At 50.6% G+C, this 20,699-nt stretch overlaps 2 protein-coding genes across 4 annotated transcripts in view; both read right to left on the bottom strand.

Moving 5' to 3' along the window:
• Positions 1 to 451: 451 nt before the first annotated feature.
• Il17c (interleukin 17C) lies at positions 452 to 2,153 on the bottom strand. Its single transcript, XM_038312207.1, has 3 exons — positions 2,127 to 2,153; positions 1,579 to 1,898; positions 452 to 713 (listed from the first exon to the last, which is right to left on the bottom strand). Exons 1-3 carry the CDS (start codon positions 2,151 to 2,153, stop codon positions 452 to 454), a joined length of 609 nt encoding a protein of 202 aa, XP_038168135.1.
• A 4,316-nt stretch (positions 2,154 to 6,469) lies between these two features.
• The window catches only part of Zc3h18 (zinc finger CCCH-type containing 18), a 40,449-nt gene continuing 26,219 nt past the window's right edge, over positions 6,470 to 20,699 (bottom strand). For all 3 annotated transcript variants that reach the window (XM_038312452.1, XM_038312454.1, XM_038312453.2), the window contains 10 exons: positions 16,975 to 17,166; positions 16,072 to 16,197; positions 13,147 to 13,251; positions 12,699 to 12,842; positions 12,399 to 12,464; positions 10,209 to 10,369; positions 9,905 to 10,104; positions 9,359 to 9,452; positions 7,652 to 7,748; positions 6,470 to 7,335 (listed from right to left, as the gene is read on the bottom strand). In XM_038312452.1, coding sequence (XP_038168380.1) covers positions 7,137 to 7,335; positions 7,652 to 7,748; positions 9,359 to 9,452; positions 9,905 to 10,104; positions 10,209 to 10,369; positions 12,399 to 12,464; positions 12,699 to 12,842; positions 13,147 to 13,251; positions 16,072 to 16,197; positions 16,975 to 17,166 — 1,384 coding nt within the window. In that variant the 3' untranslated portion in view covers positions 6,470 to 7,136. The remainder of the gene's footprint in view (positions 7,336 to 7,651; positions 7,749 to 9,358; positions 9,453 to 9,904; positions 10,105 to 10,208; positions 10,370 to 12,398; positions 12,465 to 12,698; positions 12,843 to 13,146; positions 13,252 to 16,071; positions 16,198 to 16,974; positions 17,167 to 20,699) is intronic.

Here is a 20,699-nt window from a genome sequence, read left to right as displayed (position 1 = left end):
GGGAGAGCTGCATTGGGCAGAACCAGGGCTCTGGGGTATCAGAGTCGGCCCCCTCATCTCCCCCCCGCCCCCATCACTGTTGCTGGAGGCTCAAGGAGAGGAAGCCAGTTCCTTCAGGAACCCCACCCTCTCTTTTGAGATGGTTTCACTATGCAGCCCTGAATTCCCTGAAACTCATTATGTAGACCAGGCTGTCTGAGAACTTGAGGCAACTTTCCAGCTGTGCCCCATATCACACCTGCCTGACCTCTCCAGTCCTGAGACCAGCAGCCTGCATCTGGGCACTGGTCAGAGATCACTGGGCAAGCCTGGGTATGGCCTCTGCTGCACTTCTGAGTCAATAAATAAACAATAAATACACATAAATAGAAGGGCATCCTCTGTAGGGATGCCTGGGACATCTGGCCCGGGAGAAGCCTGGTGCACCATGGTGGGGCCTCAGCAGAAGTCATCACTGTGCAGACCTGGGAAGAACACAGGTGCAACCAACAGGCACTCGGATGAACTCAGTGTGGAAGGCGAAGGATCCTGGTGTAGGGTCCGAGGCACCGTCTTGTGAGCAGGGCTGTCGCCGCAGCACCAGCAGACTCTGCAGCAGCTGCACAGAGTTCAGGGCGGCTGTCTCCCGGCCCGTCTTGGCATTGATGCAGCCACGACACAGACATTCTGCCACCGCCAGCTTTTGTGGGTAGCGGTTCTGGTCTGTGTCAATGCTGTGGGGACAGGAGCGGTGAGAATACTCAGCTCTGGCCCTACCTAAAACTAATCTGAGCTCTTGCAAGCAGCATGGTGGGCACAGCATCCCTTCCCCGCCCTTGGAGCTCCACCCTCTTGTGGCTGCACCACTTGCTCTGGAATGGGCAATCTGAGAGGTCAGGATTCGAACGCCACAGACAGGAAGGTACAGACACCGAGAAGGTTGGCATTCAGTTGGTGCTCAATCAGTGGTGTTGCCTACATTTAACCCATGGCCTTTGAGAACACAGAACCAGGGCCTTTAATGGGGGTCCGGGTCTCACTTGGTCCAAGCGACAGCTTCTCAGGGGAATGTGTCTTTAAAGGTTGGGGTGAGCACACCTATTGAGCAGGTGTGTTGTGGGAGAGTCTTCTATTTGTGTTGATTTCATTAGTTAATAAAGAAACTGCCTTGGCCCATTTGATAGGCCAGCCCTTAGGTGGGTGGAGCAGACAGAACAGAATGCTGGGAAGAAGGGAAGTGAGGCAATCGCTATGCCTCTCCTCTCTGGGTCAGATGCGATGAAGCCCCGGCCCAAGATGGACGTACGCTAGAATCTTTCTGGTAAGCCACCACCTTGTGGTGCCACATAGATTATTAGATATGGGTTAAAGCAAGATTGAGAGTTAGCCAGTAAGAGGCTAGATATTATGGGCCAGGCAGTGTTTAAAATAATACAATTTGTGTGTAATTATTTCGGGTATAAAGCTAGCCGTGCCGGAGCCGGGCGGGATGAAAAGCAAGCCTGCTCGCCCCACACTACACAGGTGAGAAACTAAGACTCCAGAGTGGGAATAAAGTCACCCTCCCATCCCACCCGTGGGGACCCCCATCAACCTCACCGATATTTCCATGGTGAGATGGAGCGCTGGTGGGTGTCAGCTTCCAGCACCTCCTCTGGCCGCAGCACGGGGCACTGTGTTCCAGCTAGAGGTCTTTCATGCTGTCTCCTGTGGCTTGTGGCTTCTAGAGCGGACACCAGGGCCACAGGGAGGGCCTGCTCCCACCTGGCACTTCGGGTTAGCAGATGTGGGGGAGCCTGGCCATGAGACAGCTCCTCGGCAGAGTAGCACCTCAGGGTCCCATGGCTTCGGGGATTCCCTCGGAATGGGAGGTCTTGGTGGGTCATCCCAGAAGGCAACCAGGCTAGAAACAGGAGACGCTGGGGAACAGGCAGGTGTATGGTTAGGGGTAGCCCAGAGAACACCCCACTTCCTCCAAAGCTTGCCGGTTCTCACAGAAAAGATGGGGTTTAGACTTTCTTCTGTAAGTGGGGAAATAAGCTTCGCCCAAAGGCATCCCAGTGCACCTAGGCTCAGACAGAAGCCCCCATCATCCACCCTTCTGGGATAGGCTGTCCTTAGGAGGCTGGGAAAGGTGCCAGGCTCACCATCACAGTGCCAATGACAGTAGCCATGGCAGCAGACATGGAGCGGCCTCACACCTGGCGATGGTCCCAGTGCTGCACCTGGTGGATGGAGACCGGCTGTGTGCTTCTTTATACCTGGGGCCACACCTGGGGAAACTCCGGCTCTCTGCTTCCTCCTCTGGGTCTGTCCCTTTGCATCACACAGTTGTCCAGGTAGGTCTCGAGAACAGCCGCTGGGCCCAGCTCTGCCACGCCCGCTGCGTCACAGACACTTAGGATCCTTTTCTAGGCACCCTCTCTACCCAAAGCGACCCTACCCAGTGGAATGCCCGTGAAAAGCCAGGTGCCCTGGATGATGGGGCATAAGGGTTTCAGCTGAGCTGCTCTCAGCAGCTTGCCACTTTGACTTGTGCTAGTTTTTTGCTGTTCGCAGTTGGCACTGGGGTCTTACATGTTACTTCCTGCTGTGGGTCCTTGAGGTCCAGTCTCTGGACCTGTGGATGGGCACTGAGGTTGTGCTTCTTGCTTACGGTGGTCACCATGAGCCCCTTCCCTGTATGGGCAGGAGAGATGATAGCTGGGGAATGCCCTTAGGTCTTAGTGAGGGTCCTACGGGTTTTTAATTTTTAAAAAACTTTTATGAGGATGAATGTTTTGTCTGCGTGTGTGCCTGGTGCCCATGGAGGCCTGAAGAGGGCCTTGGATCTCCTGGAACTGGAGTTACGGCTAGTTATGAACCACCATGTGGGTGCTGGGAACAGAACCTGGATCTTCTGCAATATCAGCTAGTGTTTTAACCGCCGAGTCTTCTCTCCAGCCCCTCTCCTACTGTTTTATCCAAGATAAAAATTCTGGGGCGGGGAAGGTAAGCCCACTGGAAATGAGTGCAGTTATCCAAGGACGCTTGTTGGAGCCTGGAGCTACCGGAAGCGCCCCCTCCCCCACTGAATCCCATATAACACAGCTGGCTAGGGTGGGCTGGGTCCTGTGAGTGCTTTTATCTGAAAAGAGGACAGGTGGGAGCCAGATCTTGGGATGTTTTGAATGCTTAAGGTTTGGCTGTCATTCTGGGAAGGCCCCTACCCTGGGGCCCCTTGGGGATCCTGCCACCTCTGAAGCAGAAGGGCCTGTCTGGCCTGGTTTTTGCGAGAGTCTAGAATGTCCAGCTGTGGGCGGGGCCAGGGAGTGCAGTCACAGGTCCTTCTTCAGCCCCCACACTTAGAAGCAGCCTCAACCTGCGGGCAGGAGCCGTGCTTCAACCCCAGAGCCGGGTGCCCTGCGAGTGACTTCCCAAAGGGATGAAGGGACAGCTCTGCTCACCAACTCGACAGGCCACCATGAGGGCAGTGCTATGCTGCCAGCTGCCTTGGGTCAGTTGAGTCACTCAACGCTGACTGACTGTTGTCACCAGATCCACAGAGCACCAGGCTGCTGGCCTGTTCCCAGGGCCTCTCAGAATCGGGTCTGGATACAGTCCCTCCCCTCACAGAGAACAATGGCAGAAGGGGACCGAGACAGTCTAAGTGCCCTCAAGGAAGCCCCTTCTGAAATGAAGCTATGGCTGAGATGTTTGGTGCAGAGCCCAGCTGTGGTCCCTCCCTCGGCTGACCTGCTGACCTCCAGTTTCTCTCTGGCGCATACATGTGCCCACCAACGTGCATGTAAACATGTCAGCTGTAGCTGCCGGGCTCCAGGGCCTTGGAGAAGATCCTGGTGGACATGGGTGGGGTTTCCCGGGCTATGGTTTTTTTTTTGCCTAAGCAATGGGCACCCTGACATGATTCCCACGACCCTTCTGCATTGTCAGCCTGTGAGTCAAGACACAGGTGGGAGGGAAGTAAAGGTGAGGGAAGAGTTGGGTCAGCTACATCCTGGAAGAGAGGGCTGGGCCCGCAGATTCCAGCCTCTTCTTGGGTCGGGATCTTTCTGTATGCAGTCTAACAGCACCCAATGTCCCGGGAAGAGCAGCATGAAAGAATGAAAGCTAGGGAAGGACGTGTGTGCGCGCGCGCTTATTGGGGGGGGAAGCATCAAGGGGAAGGGCCCACTTCAGAGTGCCCCACTCTAGACCTTTGTCCCACCAGTGCTACCTCTCCCAGAGAGGAGCAGGGGCCACAGGACTCCTTGAGGAAAGGCCATTGTCAAGGCGGGGCCCAGTGGGAAGGAGTCCACTGATACCTTCACCTTGCACCTGTTCCACCTTGTACCCTAGGACAGGAACAAGAACAATGGCTTTGGAGACGGGTTCAACTACGGCCCTGTACGGAGAGCATTGGGGAGACTGGGTGGGGCCCAGGGTCTCAGGAGGCAAACAGGCCCATGTGCCTGTCAGGCACTAGCCTGTGGCTTCATAAGAGCCGAGCTGGCCCAGATACTCTCAAAGATGAGACTGCTCTACTTTCTCTGCCAGGTCCTAAGGCTGGGATCTGTGGACCTGTGTGCTAGGACCATTTTTCAGATGGAACCCAGCAGAGTTGACCAGGCCTCCTTCCTTGGCTTACTGATCCCATACTTGTGGCTGGCAGCTGTCCTGAGTCCAGCTAATCCCATGCACAGATTCAATCCATTCTGCCCAGCCCTTGAAATGCAGGGCACTCCTGGGCCAGGACGGCAGCAGCATACTGGTCTCTGAGTGCCCACGTTTCATGGGTGTACTGAGTTAACAGCAGGACAGCTGGTGTCAAGCGTGGTCCCAGACAATGTCCTGTAACCTTTGGTCTCAGTGCCCCTGAGACAAAAATCAAAGCCTGCTTCGGATTTTTTCCCCACTAGTGTCTGGGTAGGCAGTCTGAGGGATCTGAATGCAGCTCTCCTGGCAGACACTGCCTAAGGCTGTATGAGGGAGGACAGAGAGAGTGGAGTGTGGGGGCCAGGGCACATACTAGTGTTGGAGGCAGAAGGTTCATTCCTAAGTCCCAGGTTAGGCAAGAATGGAAAAGCACCCAAGAGGAAGGATGCTGAACAGCCTGCCCTGGTTGGGCAGGCCCGCCTGCCCACATCATGCTTCAGTGGCCCCTACCCAGATCCTGCCCTGGCTGTCTGGGTCAGGTAAAAGCAGGAAGCCTGGAGATCTCAGGTTTGGTTGCTGTTCATCTATTTAGAGTTGCTAGGTGAGGCTGCATCTCTCCTGGTCCTGGGGTCCAGTCAACAGCAAGGCTGACTGTTCCTCTGATCCAGTAGCAAGGCTATTGGGAATGTTTACACTGGGTGAAAATCAGAGCTTGGGGAGAGCTTAGCTGGTAGAGCTTCCCTTGCCAAAAGGAAGGATCAGAGTTCAAGTCTCAGAACCCATGTAAAATGCTGTTTGTGCTGGGGAGGTAGACAGGAGATCCCAAGACTGAAGAGGCCAGCCAGTCCAGTCTAATGGTGGACTCCAGGCCAGTGAGACCCTATCACCAAAGAGGTGGAAGGCATTATTCAGAAAGATACCTGAGGTTGTCCTCTGGCCTCCTTCAAACTTGGGGGCTTTAGGACATGGTACTTCCTGGAAGGTGGTGATAGAAGAGATAAGGTGGGGCTGCCACAAGACCAGGAACATTGCCTGGGAAGGCACTGTGGCACTGGCCTCTCTGGAGCTGTCTGCACTGGGTAGGCCTTATTAAAGAACTCTCATGGAGAGTAGTAAATGCATGGAGGACACTGGAATGTCCCACTCTTGTCTAGGATTTGCATATCCTGGACCTGAACACATGCCTGGGTCAGGGCCAGGCGATATGTTCAAATCTAGTGACAAATGACCTTATAGCTGGGGTCGGCCTAGCCAGGGCTTACCGCAGGAAGGGAGACAAGTCAATCACAAGAGTTGGGCTGCTCTTCGTTTAACATAGGATGGGAAAACTGAGGCTTAACACTCCAGGGCTTGGAGATTCAAGCAGTCTGTGCAGGCTGGCTTGCTATGAGATAATACTCTTGTATATTTATTTCACTTGTATTGTTTAATAAATGCTGATTGGCCAGTAGTCAGGCAGGAAGTATGGGCAGGGTGACCAGATTAAGAGAATTCTGAGAAGGGGAAAGAGTCAGTCACCAGTAAGATGCAGAGGAAGCAAGATGAGACTGCCTTACTGAGTAAAGGTACCAAGGCACGTGGCTAAACACAGACAAGAATTATAGGTTGTAAGAGTTAATAAGCCTGAGCAGTAGGCCATACAGTTTATAATTATTATAAGCCTCTGTATGTTTCTTTGGAGCTGACTGGCTGCGGGACCAGGCATGATTCCATTTACACTGGCTCCTGGTGGGTGACAGACATCTGCTCCAGGACTCAGGGCTCCACTGGAGTGCTTGGTCCATTTTGAGCTAAAGCATGGGTGTCCAGTGAGGAGGAAGTTCAGGCCCATGCAGATACCACCAGAACCAGAAACTGCTTATCAAAATATTTTATTTTAGGAGATCGCTCAAAAAAGACCCTCCACATTGGACAGACACCCCAACAATACCCTTGGCCTTATTTTATTTTTTTTTTGTCTTTTGTTTTTTTCCTTTTTAATCAACTAAAACAATTTGATGCTTTAAAATAAAAGACAGAAAATGTTTCCCAATCAGACTTTAGGCAAGAATATATATATATATATTATATATATATACTTCTGATCCGGGGGAGAGGAGGGATGGTGCTGCCTGTAGTCCAGGAAATATTCGGCTTTCCTGTTCCCAGAAAGACTGCTGGAAACACGCAGTCAGGAAGCCACCTGGGAGAAACGAGGATGGAGGCAGAAGAGAGTGAGTCCAGTCCCTGCGTGCCTGAAGCTCTTAAGTTACTCAGAGCTGGTGCTGACCTGTCCGTCTGTCTGTCGTGGAGACTCTATTCTGGAAGGAGCTGGATCAGTCTGGTGGGGAGGTTGGGATTCAGCGTCATCTTCATCTTGTGTGTGGCTTCTTTTCCAGCTGAGAAACTTTTTTTTTCTTTTTTAATTTTTAAAAAGAATCACAGCCAAAATAAGACATTAACTGGAAAATCCAAAATGGCTGCGCTTACCCTATTTTTTATAAAACATTTAAGAGTCTACTCCAGGGAATGAGCTGGGCCTACTACACTTTCCCAGGGATCTTGGCCCGCTTGCGAGCGATGGCATCCTCGACAGCCTTGAGCTGTTTAAGGAGTTCCTCCCGCCGTGACAAGGTGCTGGCCTTCCCTGACTTGGTGCCTGCAGCAGCAGTGTCTGTGGCTTTGCCGGGCACACTGGTGACCTTGCTGGAGCTCTTAGACTGCGGTGACAGTGGACGCTTCCTGTAGGGTTGAAAGATGTGAGGAGATGAGAAAAAGCACACCCGGGGGTGAGCACCCAGAGCTCCCCACTTCCTCTGTCTGGGCTAGCCCACAGCCTCTTCTAGTCACCCCACTATAAGGCCATCCTGAGACTCAGTCTCCCTTTTTAGGGCCTTTCAACAAGGTGGGATTGAGCAGCGTGCTAAGGCTGAGCCTGAGGGTTCTTAAGAGGAGTGGGTTGGGACTGCTCTGTCTCCTGTCTGCTCTTCCCACAGTCTCCCAGGTCTCCCACACTTTTAAAGGCTATGGCCTGTCCTGGATAAGAGCGGGGACTTACCTGTCCGCTGGGGCAGCAGGGGCTTTAGCATTTTGGCCTCTTTGCCTCTCTGGCTTTGGGGAGCCCATTCTTCCCCCTGATTTCCGGTCCCGAGAACCTGGCCAACAGGTGAGAGAGTGAGACCACTGTTCTGTATTTGGGGTCACCAGAAGACCCAAGTCCAAAGTGTCAAGGTGTCCAGGTGTGGTTTGCTATAATCTTAGCACTGGGAAGTAGAGGAGGGAAGATCAGATGTTGAATGTTGTCCTTGGTTACATAGTGAGCTTAAGGTCAGCCTGGGCATTCCACGAAGGCCCCTCAAAAAGTCAGTGTCAGGATGGCTGGCACATTTCTCCATATGTGTGCGTGTGTGTGTGTATAAACAAAAACCAGAAGCTGGGCGGTGGTGGCATACACCTTTAATCTCAGGAGACAGAGGCAGATGGATCTCTGTGAGTTTGAGGCCAGCCTGGTCTACAGAGTGAGTTCCTGGACAGATAGGGCTGTTATACAGAGAAACCCTGTCTCGAAAAACCAAAAGAAAGAAAAAAAGCCAATAACAGCACCCTTTCACAGCCTCTGTATCAGCTCTGCTCACAAGGTTCCTGTCATTTCTTCCTTCCATGATAACAGCAACGCGGAAGTGTAAGCCAAATAAACCTTTTCCTCCCCAAGTTGCTTTTGGTCATGGTGTTTCATCACAGCTAAGACTTTGGGTGTTAGAACTTGCCCAGAAAGAACCAATGCACGCTTGTTGCCCTTGACTTTTGCTTTTAATGCAGTCTCATGTGTAGTTAAGGATGACCTTAAACTTCTAATTCCTCTGCCTGCACCCCTCAAGTGCTGAGATTACAGATGCACACACCATTTCATTATATGATGCTAGCCCTCTACTAACTGAGCCACACGCCCCCACCCTCATCCCTGTTCTTGTTTGTACTGGAAGGGTTGTTCACCATGAACAAGTTGTGCACTGCATGTCACATATAGAGGCTTATTATCAGTAACTTTTTATGGTGCTGGGCAAACACGGGGTCTTGTGCTCTACCTCTGAGCTACATTCCCATACTATTTAAAATAAAGGGTAGTGGCGCACGCCTTTAATCCAGCACTCTGGAGACAGAAGCAGGTGGATCTCTGTGCCTCTGCAAGTCTGAGGCCAGACCGTTCTACAAAAGGAGTTCCAGCCAGGGCACAACAATTACACAGTTTGTTAGTTTAGGCTCGAAAAACAAAAGACAAACCAAAAACCAAACCAAACCACTTTCTCATCATGCACAGTGGTATACACCTATAATCCTAGCACTTTGGAGGCTGAGGCAGGAGGATCATGAGTTGGAGATAAGCCTGGGCTCCTGAGCTAATCTAAAAGTGAAATGCAGGGGCTGGCGAGATGGCTCAGCGGTTAAGAGCCCTGACTGCTCTTCCAAAGGTCCTGAGTTCAATTCCCAGCAACCACATGGTGGCTCACAACCATCTGTAATGAGGTCTGGTGCCCTCTTCTGGCCTGCAGGCAATATTGTACACTAAATAAATAAATAAATACAAACAAATAAGAACTGCAACTCTAGCTCCAGTCCCCAGCCTTATGTACATGGGATGAGACAATGTGCGGAGCTCTCAGGCGCTCCAGTACTCACAACAGATGCACTGTCAAGACCCTGCAGTGGGCCTTCCGGCTCATCTGACCCCATGGTATATCTCAGGCCCTGGACCTGGGAGGCTCACCTCGGTCTGGGGACAAGTTGGCCTTCTTGGCTGGAGGGCTCTGCCGGTCTTTGTCTGATGGCTCATAGCGCTTCCGGCTTCCTTTATCAGCCGCCTGAAATAGCACAGTACTGTAAGGGTGGTAGGGCCTGAGTGGTCGTTAGGCAAGGAAGAGGGTGGTGGTCGATCATTTGTCACTGGAGAATGGGTCTTTGCTCCCATGGTCCTTCTTTCGGCCCTGCCTGCCCTCCTAAGCCCCACCAATAAAGCAGTTCTGTGGTCCTTGTGACCATGTAACGGGATCCTTTGTGCTGTATAGGGAAGGGCCTTGCAGGACCCCAACATGTCAGGCCTTGGCCCTTCCAGACATGTGTGGAGCTTTGAAGACAGAACCCAGGCTTGCCTGCCTGCTGTCCCAGGACTGGCACATGAACTGTTAACGCTGAGGGGCTAACCTCTGGACTGTGCTGGTGCATGTTTGAGACACCTGGGCCTCTCTCAGCTTGGGGCAGGTGGAACCCAGCAGCAGGCCCAGGTGAGCACTACTGCCTGTCCCCTTGGTCTCACCTTATTCAGCAGGGTCAGCTTTATCTCCTTGTGAGCAACAAAGGAGCCCTGCTGGGGCTGCCCAGGGGCTGCCTGCTGAGGTGTCGCTGCCTGCTGGGAGGACTTCCCACCTGCTGGAGCTTTAGAGGACTTGGGTGGCTGTGTGGATGGATCCCGTTTTCGCTTTTCCTCTCTTACTCCGTCTTCTTTCTTAGATTTCCCTGTTAATGACAAATCCTCAGTTCCTGTGCACACGAACAGTGAAACAGTGTCTGTTTAAAGCTCACCCCTGATTCTACACCCCCAGGGCAAGGGCCCTGCATACCTCTCTCTTTCTTGGTCTGGGCAGGGGTTGGGGATCGAGAGCTGGCTGAGGACACAGGACTGGCCAGGTCTGCATACATGTCCTCTGAGTCCACACTGTGCACTGAGCTGCTACTTGAGGTGGCGCTGGACACCGAGGAGACGCTGCTCACACTCAGAGACCTAGACACAAAAACACAGCTGTGCCCCTCAGCCCCATGCCGACTGCAAAATGGCTAGGCTACAGGCTGATGGCAGGGGTATGTCTCTATGGCTTGTCTTTACCCAGTTTCCATGTTTATGGAATACACATCAAGAGCAAGAGCAAGAGATCTCAGGGGACTTTCAAGAGGTACTATACAATGAAGGGGGACGCTGTGTCATGAGCTGAGATCTCTAATAAACTGGGTGACACTATGCTGGGAAGGGAAATGTGACTAAGCCCTTTCCTATGGTGATAAAGACATACTTTTTTTAAGCGAGCTGATGGTGCACAACAGCTACAATCCATAATCCCAGTAATTGGGAAGGCTGAGGCAGATCTCTATGGGTTTCAGAATAGCCAGGGCTTGATAGTGAGACCCTATCTTAATACTTCAAAAGCAGTACAAAAGGCGCGACGGCAGCTGGCAGGTGTGCTGGAGCCCCTGTAGTCCCAGCTTCCTGGGAAAACTGATTAAGCCCAGGAGTTCAAGCTTATCCGGGCAACATAGGGAGTCTCTCAATCCAAAACCCAAACCCTGGAGCTCAGGGTAGAGCACCGGAGCAAAATGCAAGGTTCCATCCAGGTTTCACCTTTAGTACCACCACCAAAAGACTTTGGATGACAGTAAATTAAACAAGTAGTGGTAACCGGGTGGTGGTGGCGCACACCTTTAATCCCAGCTCTCAGGAGGCAGAGGCAGGAGGATCTCTGTAACTTTGAGGTCAGCCTGGTCTACAAAGCAAGTTCCAGGACAGCCATGGAGGTTACACAGAGAAACCCTGTCTCAAAAAACTAAAAAAGCAGTGACTCTTTCACTGTCAGGGACAGCAAATATAGGGCAGGGTGGTTGGGGGGTGGGATAGGACGGAGAGAATAGATGACGGTTCTGTTTTTGGGACAGCACAGCACCACAGCATGCCCGTAACAACACCAATCAGCTCTTCCAAAGGTCATCACAGAATAGAGGAACAGAGGCAGGAAAAAGATGGAAGAGTCAAGCATTTCCTAGCTTTAAAAATACACAAACCACTCAGTGGTTAAGAGCACTGGCTGTTCTTCCAGAAGACCCAGGCTCAATTCCCAGAACCCACAGCAGCTCTCAGATGTAACTCCAGTTCCAGGATACCTGACACCCTCATACAGACATACATGTAGGCAAAATGTACATGAATAAATGTACACTAATGTATATAAATTAAAAAACAACCAAACAAAAAACCCACAGTTCTTTGAAACAGTCCAGACACTGAACAGACACGGACAAATGCTTAAAGCCCTGATGCGTGAAGATGGAGGGAAATGGCAACAAGATTCCAAGAACACCAAGCTGCCTCCATCTTCTAAGTCCTTCCTGATCTTCTCTAAGGCTCCTACCAACTGCCTAGGGATTAGCAGGCCCAGAGAACACTCGGTCTATCTTCAGGAAAAGTGTGGAGAGAACCTGGGGCTGGCCTCACTTCGTCCTGTTGGGTCGTACCAGTCTAGGCCTCTTCCCCTAGGGTTAGATGCTCTTTTTTTTTTTTTTTTTTTTTTTTTCGAGACAGGGTTTCTCTGTAGCTTTGGAGCCTGTCCTGGAACTAGCTCTTGTAGACCAGGCTGGTCTCGAACTCACAGAGATCCGCCTGCCTCTGCCTCCCGAGTGCTGGGATTAAAGGCGTGCGCCACCACCGCCCGGCAGATGCTTTTTTTTAAAAAAAAAAAAAAATTTTATTTATTATGTATACAACATTCCTTCCATATATGTTTGCATGCCAGAAGAGGACACCAGATCTCATTATAGATGGCTGTGAGCCACCATGTGGTTGCTGGGAATTGAACTCAGGACCTCTGGAAGAACAGTCAGTGCTTTTAACCTCTGAGCCATCTCTCCAGCCCGGTTAGATGCTCTTGTGTGAAGGGAGGCTATACTATACTCACTCTGAGTATACGTCCTTGAACACTGAGGAGTCCCTAACATGGTCAGTGAGGCAAAAAAGATCAGCAGGGAGTAGGGACCAAGCAACTGACCTGGATCGGGAACTGGAGCCACTGTAGCTGCTGCCACTGCCGCTACCACTGCCACTGAGAGTCCGCCTGCAACACAAGTAGCACAGTTCACTCCAGGGGCAGCCCTTGCTAATGCTGAGCCTTCCTGCACACCAGGCTGGTCATGGGCCTGAGATATGTTTCAGCTTGGGCCACTGCTCCCTGATGTTTCCCTGGTGATGCACCCGCCTCCTAGGCTCCAGGTTTCATTAGCATCTACTCCCAGGCAGCAGCAAGGACAAGGAGAACTGTACCAGGATTACCATAAACCCACAAGCTCACCTCCTTGGGGGAGTCCTGGTTTGCCGCTCCTTCCTTCTGGCTTCTCGGAGATCTCCTGGTTTGGCAGGCTCAGGGGCAGGAGCAGTAGTTTTGGTGGCCTGTGGTGGGGCTGGAGGTGGGGCTGGCTTCTTTACTGACTTCTCCCTGTGAGGCAGAGGCAAGGTCAAGGCAGGATAGGACTAGGGTCCCTGCTCAATGCACCCACATCTCAGGGCTCTGCAGTTCAGACATGGCACATGAGTGCCAAGGTCCATGCCACAGGGACCCAAGTCTAGGTGCTGAGCCCGTGCCTCCGCCCACCTCCTGGGAGCCTTCTCTGCCGCCCTTTGGAGGCTGCTTCACTTCTAGTCCAAGCATGGGATGGGAAGAGATAGTGGAAGAGGCTGGAAGCCTTGGAGACCCCACCGAGGTGGAGTACCATAGCGACCTGAGGGGGCTCAGGACTCACCCTGCTTTCCCGGGAGGCGGGGCCGGCTCCCCCTTGGTTCTGACTGGAGGTCTGTGTGGGGAAGGTGTGGGAGACGGGGATGGGGACGAGGAGAAGGACCGGGACCTGGGGAACAAAGAGAGTGTGAGGAGGAGTCTGGCTGGAGCTGGCACACCCCCTAGGAAATGGTCCTGATCCACAGAGATCTTAGGCTTAAGCTCAGCTGCTTCATCGTCTGATAAAACACACATTCAGGAGGAAACGAAAGGGCAGCGTGCAGTCTCAGGAAGGAATGAGTACTTTTGTGCAGGTCTAGGTGCTTATATCTAGGAGAGGGCATGTGGTTCTGCCTTAGCCAAGGGCCAAACGGGTAAATATGGCTCTGGCTAAAGTGTGGGGTCTGAGACACCTAGTAGCTGGGAGGTGGGAGAACTGGTGAGGGTCCCAAGCACTTTGCTGGCAGGTAAAGGCACAGGCACAGAGGTCCCCAAGCAGTGACAGCATCACATAAAAAGGGAGTGTATAGTTGGGAGGAGATTATGACCAGATGATTTCCACACAAGTATCAGGTGTCAGCAGGGTAGACAAAGAGCCTGGAAAAGGGAGCTGGGTCCAGGCGGAGTTTCCAGGATGGAGCTCTGACAGTGAGGTCACACTTCCGTCAAGAGGATGAAAGGAACTGGGCTGGCCCATATTGCCTACTCAAAACCATCACACAGGATGCCCATTACTTCCAGCTGAATGGTGCAAGCAGTGGGTAAGGTTTTTGCAGCTCCTCATGCTCCCATATCCAAAGGCAGGTGCCCAGGAAACCTAGCATTCACTCTTGTAGCATTGCACTTGCTGCCTCACCTTGTGGGCAGCTATTGTGAGAGAACCAGGAAAAGTGCATTCCTGGGCCCCTCTAAGACAGTCTGCCAGACTGCTCTCCCCTCTCAGCCTAGCCTCCTGAGTGCAGCTTTGGGAGGGGCTACTAGAGATGAACTTCAGAAAGGACAGCTGCAGAGCCCCAAGGTGGGGACTCCATTCTAGGTCTCTAGGGAGGCTAAGCTACTGAGAAAGGCACACATTCTGTGGGAAATACCTAAGAAGTTTATGGTCAATAGTGAGATGATGAAGCTTTGAGCAATTGATGGGATGGTGGAGCACCCCACTAGCATCTCCCTGAAATGTCACCTCACACTTCCTGGGTAGACCTGCAAGACCCTCCCGTGTTCTGCCTGCAATGGGACCAACTTAACTCCCTGCTTCCTGTGCTGGAGTTACCAGGAAAGGTCAGAAACACCTGCAAAGTGAAGCCCGGAGTTCTTTCCCTCTCTACTCTGTTCCAGCTGCCGCCTTGATCCAAGTGCCCCAACCTCAGGGCATGGGATAGGCACAGAGCTTTTTTCCCTGATACCTTCTGCCACACTCTCAGCTGCTTGCTCAGAGTAAAGATCACACATACAACTTTTTCTATATAAAGTCCAAAATTTCCAAAGGCTCACTATATTCTCTACCTCTCTAGTCTTATACTTTATACAGTACCCATATGACCTTTATCTGTATCTCAGAGGCTCCCATTGGTCTTTCCTGTTCTCCCCACCCTGAGGCCCATAGCCACCTCTCTCTGCTGCATACCCCCCTCCATGCTGACACTTGCAGAGGGAACCTGTCAATGTTTGCACTCTGGGGTTTGTGCAGCACACCTATGGATGGCCTACACACACCTGCATCCTGGTTGCCTGCTTCTACAAGAGTCTCAATGTCCATGAAAATAGGTCCACATGCAATTTATTTCACACCCCACAACAGCATTAGTGAGCATTGGATGAGACAGCCTTAGCAACTCTCAGAACTGCTTTTTTTTTTTTTTTTTTGGTTTTTCGAGACAGGGTTTCCCTGTAGTTTCTAGAGCCTGTCCTGGAACTAGCTCTTGTAGACCAGGCTGGCCTCGAACTCAGAGATCCGCCTGCCTCTGCCTCCCGAGTGCTGGGATTAAAGGCGTGCGCCACCACCGCCCGGCCTCAGAACTGCTTTCTAATCCCCTCTATCATCACCTCTAAAGCAACACCAGTTGGATGGGATCGCACACTTCTTTATTCCCAGCACTCTGGAGGCAGAGACAGGTGGGAGTTTGAGGTCACCTGGCCTAATACATAGCAAGTTCCAGGCAGCTAGGGCTACACAGTGAAACCCTGCCCTCTAAAAGAGAATAAATATATTTCCTTAAAACAAACAAACAAACAAACAAATGCAAGACCATATGCCAGGAAGGGGAACATTGCAAGGGACACCAGATTACACTAAGGGAAGACAAAACATTTATTCCCACAAAGATACCTAGTGATAAAGTCTCAAAGCAGAGGACTGCCAGTCTTTATGTACACCAACTAACAGCTAGGACTAAGATAATTCCATCCACCCACAAACCCTACTAGCTTTACCGATTGCCATGCCAAAGTTTTGACCCTTCTCAAGAGCTATGGTGATGACAGTGCTGGGAGGGTCCACAATGGAGCATCAGCTCAGTTCAGGGCTGATAACTGAGCACTCCCCTGCCCCTCAAGCCATTCTGTTTCTGTGTGGGCAGGTCAAGCTGGATACACAGTGTTATGTGCTTGTAGAATTTGTCTAAAGCTCTAGAAGCATCTATTTTCAGTGTGGAAAATTCAACAAAAGCTTGTTTGACCTTCCTAGGCTTTCTAGGACGATGGAAGCACTGCATATTCACACCCGGACTCAACAGAGACCGTACAGATGCAGGTCCCGTGTCCACTACCTGCAGTGTATGCTAACTGGCGTATCAGTCCAAACTGCTTCTCAGTGTGCGGTTTACCAAAACCATTTTGGAATCAGGTACTCAGGAATCCTGTCTCTGTTTTACAGAGACAAACAGGACCACTTGATCTGTCCAGAATGCTGTCTTCACTGTACCTGCTAGGAGTTTAGCAGGCTGGGACATACCTGGACCGGCTTCCTGAGAACGAGCTGTGTCTGGAAGAGCGGCTGGAATAGGAGCTGTAGGATGAAGATCGGGACCGGGACCGGGATGAGCCAGAGCCAGAGTAAGATGAAGACCGTGAAGATGACCTGTGGGCCAGTGGACAGAGTGGAGGCAGTGAAAAGGTGACCTTCACTGCTGCCCACTCTTAGTGCAGAGAGACAGCCTGGCTACACAGAGACACTAGCACATTCACAAAACATGTATAAGCAACCCAGTAAGAAAAGATGATCATGAGATACCTACAGACCCTCTGCAGCACCGTCACCCCACAGTGGACTGTTGTAGAGACCAGGATGAGGGTGTGTGTGTGTTTGGGTGTACCCATGGTTACTGGGTAACCCAGAGACTAGTTTCATTGTTAGACACAGCCACAGAGTGAGTTTTCAAGCTGACCCTACCGTTCACATGGTTGTGTTCCTGTATCTGTCCACACACACACACCTCAGGTTCCTCCTAGACTCCACGTGAAACTCCTTCCTCAAGCAGGGAGACACAGCTCTTATCACTCACCACTCACTTCCCCACGCATTCACACTAGAGACCAGAGTTATGAAGGCAAATTTTCTGAGAAGCTGGATGGCCAGTCAACGGAGTATGCAGTTTCTCTGTCAGCAACTTAGTGCTTTTTCCATAGGATCTGAAAGGCCTCTCCCCTACCTGAGTAAATGTATGACTCCGGCAGCCAGCTACAGCAGTGTCTATTACCATTCTGGGTCACTCATTCTACTTACTTTTATTATGTTCTGGGGGATGTGACCACCTAATATCCTATTGTCCTGTCCTTGAGCAGTGACCACACACACGGAAAACTGGCAGCCAGTGCGTAATAACAAGCCCCTTGTCTTTATAGGTCCCCTCTGTACCTGGAGGAATTGGAAGCAGAAGCTGATGAGGCAGAGGTTTTGCGACGCCTCCGTGCCCGGCTTGGGGAGACTGACACACCGAGTTTCTTCTTGGGAGACTTGGATCGGCGCCAAGGGTCCTTCCACTCATCGGCTCGCTTCACCTGTGGCCCCACAGAGGTGGTCTCCTTCTTTGGTGGCTCAGCTTGACGGCTGGAATCAGAGAGGAGATCTCAATCCTTGGGCTGCCATTCTTCCCCAGCAATGTTGCTTTGAGAAAGAGACTGGAAAGCCAGAACATTCAGTGACAAGTTTATTTTACGGATACCTGAAGAAAGCATCAGATGAAGAGGTAACACAGCACACCTTCTAATCTCAGTTTCTTCCAGAAATGGTCTTAATCTTAGCCATTTTTTTTCTGGGAGCATCCCCATTTTCTTTTAAGCCTAACTGTAAGTACTTTCAGGGATGCCATTACTTATTTCTATCTTTCTGATTAGACTGTCAAAAAGAGATGGAGTCCACCTGGTTCAAGCATGCTTATTTCTATTGTTGGCACACAGTAGGTATGCAGTACTCATGAAATTAAAGCAACAAAAATCACTGTTTTCAAATGACCGTTAACTAAAAAAGTTACGTCTATGCATTACGTTTTCCTTACATTTAAAGAGTCTGGTTCAGCTGCAGCCAGGGAACTTCCTGATTAATGCACAGAAAGATGACCATCCCAGGCTCCCTTCCCTAACAGCACTGCCTCAAGTGCTCAAGAGAGGCTGGAGAAAAGGGCATCAAGGAAGGCTGCTGCACTACCACCATGGAAATAAAAACCCTATCTATTTATACTTTCAGAGATACTATTTAGTCACCCGCCAGTGGCAGGTACCAGTACCATTCCCAGGTGAGGGCCTAGGTGAGAGCAATACCCAGTGCTGAAGCCTATCCCATAAGAGATGTGAAATCCAGATTGTGCTGCTGTTATCTCAGTCCCAACCCAAAAGCTAAGTCCCCTGGTATATCTGGTGTTGTCTATAAAGAAATGCAGGAAGGAGAACCTATCAACCTGTCATCGGCCACTAGATCGAGGCTTTCATCTTTATACTTCCTAAACGTTCTCATTCCAAAAACTAAGATGAGGGGCTGGAGAGACTGTAAGTAGTTAAGAACACCAGCTGCTTATATTCCCAGCATTAGTGGCTCACAACTGTAACTCCAGTTCTAGGGTATTTGACACCCTCTTCTGGCTGCTATGGCCACTGCACACCATGTAGTGCACAGACATGCAGGTAAATTACCATACACATAAAATACAATTATAAAACAAACAAAAAAATCCAAACTAAGAGGAAACAGACACCAGGGTCACTAGCTTCTCCACAGGTCATCTGCCCAGTGCAGTCTTCCCACACAGAAAGGAAACAGGAGGAATAACCTAGTAAGTGTGGAGTTCCCTTTTCATTAGATGCAACTGAGTATTAAAATCCTCTCTACAGGAAGAGGATTTCACTACCTCTAGAGGTAACACTGGGTCCCAATGAGAACAGGTATGTACTCAGCAGGTGAAGGACAGTGCTGTGGATGGACCTTAATCCTCTCATCCCTGTAGTGCAAGCATCTGAACCTAGGGTATCAGTGGTACCATCTTCACTTAAGTGGCTGACTCAAGCTTTCCAAGGAGGAGGGCTGTCCCCATGTCCGTGTGTGAGAGAGTGGCAATGTGGCCCAACTTTAGACGTTATTCCAGTGACTGTGATCTGGTATTTGTTTTATAGCAATAATGTAAAACCTCCTTTAAAAGGCATTCAAGAGGCCGGGCGGTGGTGGTGCATGCCTTTAATCCCAGCACTCAGGAGGCAGAGGCAGGCGGATCTCTGAGTTCGAGGCCAGCCTGGTCTACAAGAGCTAGTTCCAGGACAGGCTCTAGAAACTACAGGGAAACCCTGTCTCGAAAAACAAAACAAAACAAAACAAAACAAAAAAAAAAAGGCATTCAAGAGGTTAGAGATTTAGCTTAGTGGTAGACTGTACCAAGTTTAAGCAGTCAAAGTATGTAGGTGAATAATAGTGGTAATCTGGACTACAGGTATGGGGAAGGATGGGGTTTTTGATCCTCAGTCAGAACTACAGATAATCAAGGTCAAATAAGAGGCTATGTGGATAAAACCATGGGAAATGCTAATGGCTTTAGACAGGGGTATCCAACATAAGGAGTATTTAGTGGTGGGTCTTTGGGAGGAATGATTGGATGAACCATCATTAAAAAATTCATTACCAAATTCACCCAAGAAAATGCTCATGAAACATTTAGAGAAAAAAAGCTATGACACTTACATGCTCACCACTGCCAACAAGTTTAGCAACAGAGAACATGTATGACCAAGCTCATGCATGAAGGTAGTCAAGCTTTTGCACTGACAGGCTAACACTACCCTGCTGGCACATGAGCTGCACTCTGAGCGGTGAGGGTACACGCCTGGAGCCTGCAGGAGTGACATACATAGGCTGTATCTTTGTTTCCTAAGACACCCTGAGAAAACTGTGTCGAACCCTCTTCTTAGTGGGAGATAACCACTGAGCTACCCCATCAGACCTAGAAAGCCAGGCAGAACACAAAACTACAGGAGGCTACACCTCTCCACAGGTGCCCCCAAAGCCCACTCACTGTGTGTGGCCTGTTTCAGGGCTGTATGCATCAAAGGGAGAAATGCTGATTAGGAGCTACAGCAGGAAGCTGCTAGACAAGGACAAATTTGCCATTTACAGATATTTCTAACGTGGGAAAAAAAATAACGGCACAGGTGATCTCTGACCTTGACCTTCTGTGCAGCTGCAGCACCCTCTTACCTCCCTGCAGCACAGTCGCACATTCAAGGCTACCGGAGCCTCTGCAGGGCAAGGGTCAGCTGTGCTGCCCCAGTCAATGCTGAGGCTGGCAGCACACGGGCCAAGGGTGGCACAAGGAAGTAAACTGCCGATGAGCAAAGTAGCCACCCCACGTGTCTGGGAACTCCAACCTGGACAGCTGCCAAGTCTGGGGTCAAAGAATAAAGAGCAATAGATGGAAAGTCACTTCTAAAATCAGGAGGGTTAAACACCCAATAAAGACAGGAAGAGGGAACTCACAGCATGTGGGTTCTTCCCTTCATTCTTCCCTCCTGGCTCAATCTGCCCACACCCAAGGAGCATGTATTGTCTCATCTCCCAGGAAACTGTACAGATTTCCCCAGGACTGTCCCATCTGGCCACAATGCATATACTGTGCCCTCATCTCAGTGGATGGTACCCACCACATCTCTTCATGCCCACATATCATGTGAGCAGCTAATATTTTCTACCACACATGGATGACTTCTACTTGCTAAAAAAAAACTCTGAGCTCAGCAATTCCTTCTTCCCTCTGGAAGGGCCTCAGGAGTAGAAGTCCTAGGTATTCTCTACCCTGGTTTACCATTACTTCTCAAAGTTGCCACTTGCTGTCTGGTCCTCTCTTCTAGTCCCACATATATAACACCAGACACTAGGGATGTAAGTATTTTCCACTGATATTTCTCCACCCTATGTCCTAAACACACAGAAGGCCAACACATGCCAATTGAATGAAACACCAGCAAAACCCAGAGCAGGCAGGCGTGGTGGCACACACCTTTCATCCCAGCATTCTGGAGACAGGTGGTGAATCAAGGTCAGTCTGGTTTACATACCTATTTCCAAGACATCCAGAGCCATACAGTGAAACACTACCTCAAAAA

This window comes from Arvicola amphibius, chromosome 15 (assembly GCF_903992535.2).
Source record: "Arvicola amphibius chromosome 15, mArvAmp1.2, whole genome shotgun sequence".
NCBI lineage: Eukaryota > Metazoa > Chordata > Mammalia > Rodentia > Cricetidae > Arvicola > Arvicola amphibius.
The sequence above is the reverse complement of the archived record's forward strand: the minus strand, read 5'-3'. Positions and strand labels throughout refer to the sequence as shown.

What these genes read in the sequence shown, in the direction of transcription:
- Il17c (XM_038312207.1), bottom strand. Translation starts at nt 2,153, where the DNA reads ATGGCTACTGTCATTGGCACTGTGATG. An exon ending in CTGTCATTGGCACTGTGATG is followed by an intron (nt 1,899 to 2,126) that starts GTGAGCCTGGCA and finishes CCTGTTCCCCAG; the next exon opens with CGTCTCCTGTTTCTAGCCTG. An exon ending in ATCTCACCATGGAAATATCG is followed by an intron (nt 714 to 1,578) that starts GTGAGGTTGATG and finishes CTGTCCCCACAG; the next exon opens with CATTGACACAGACCAGAACC.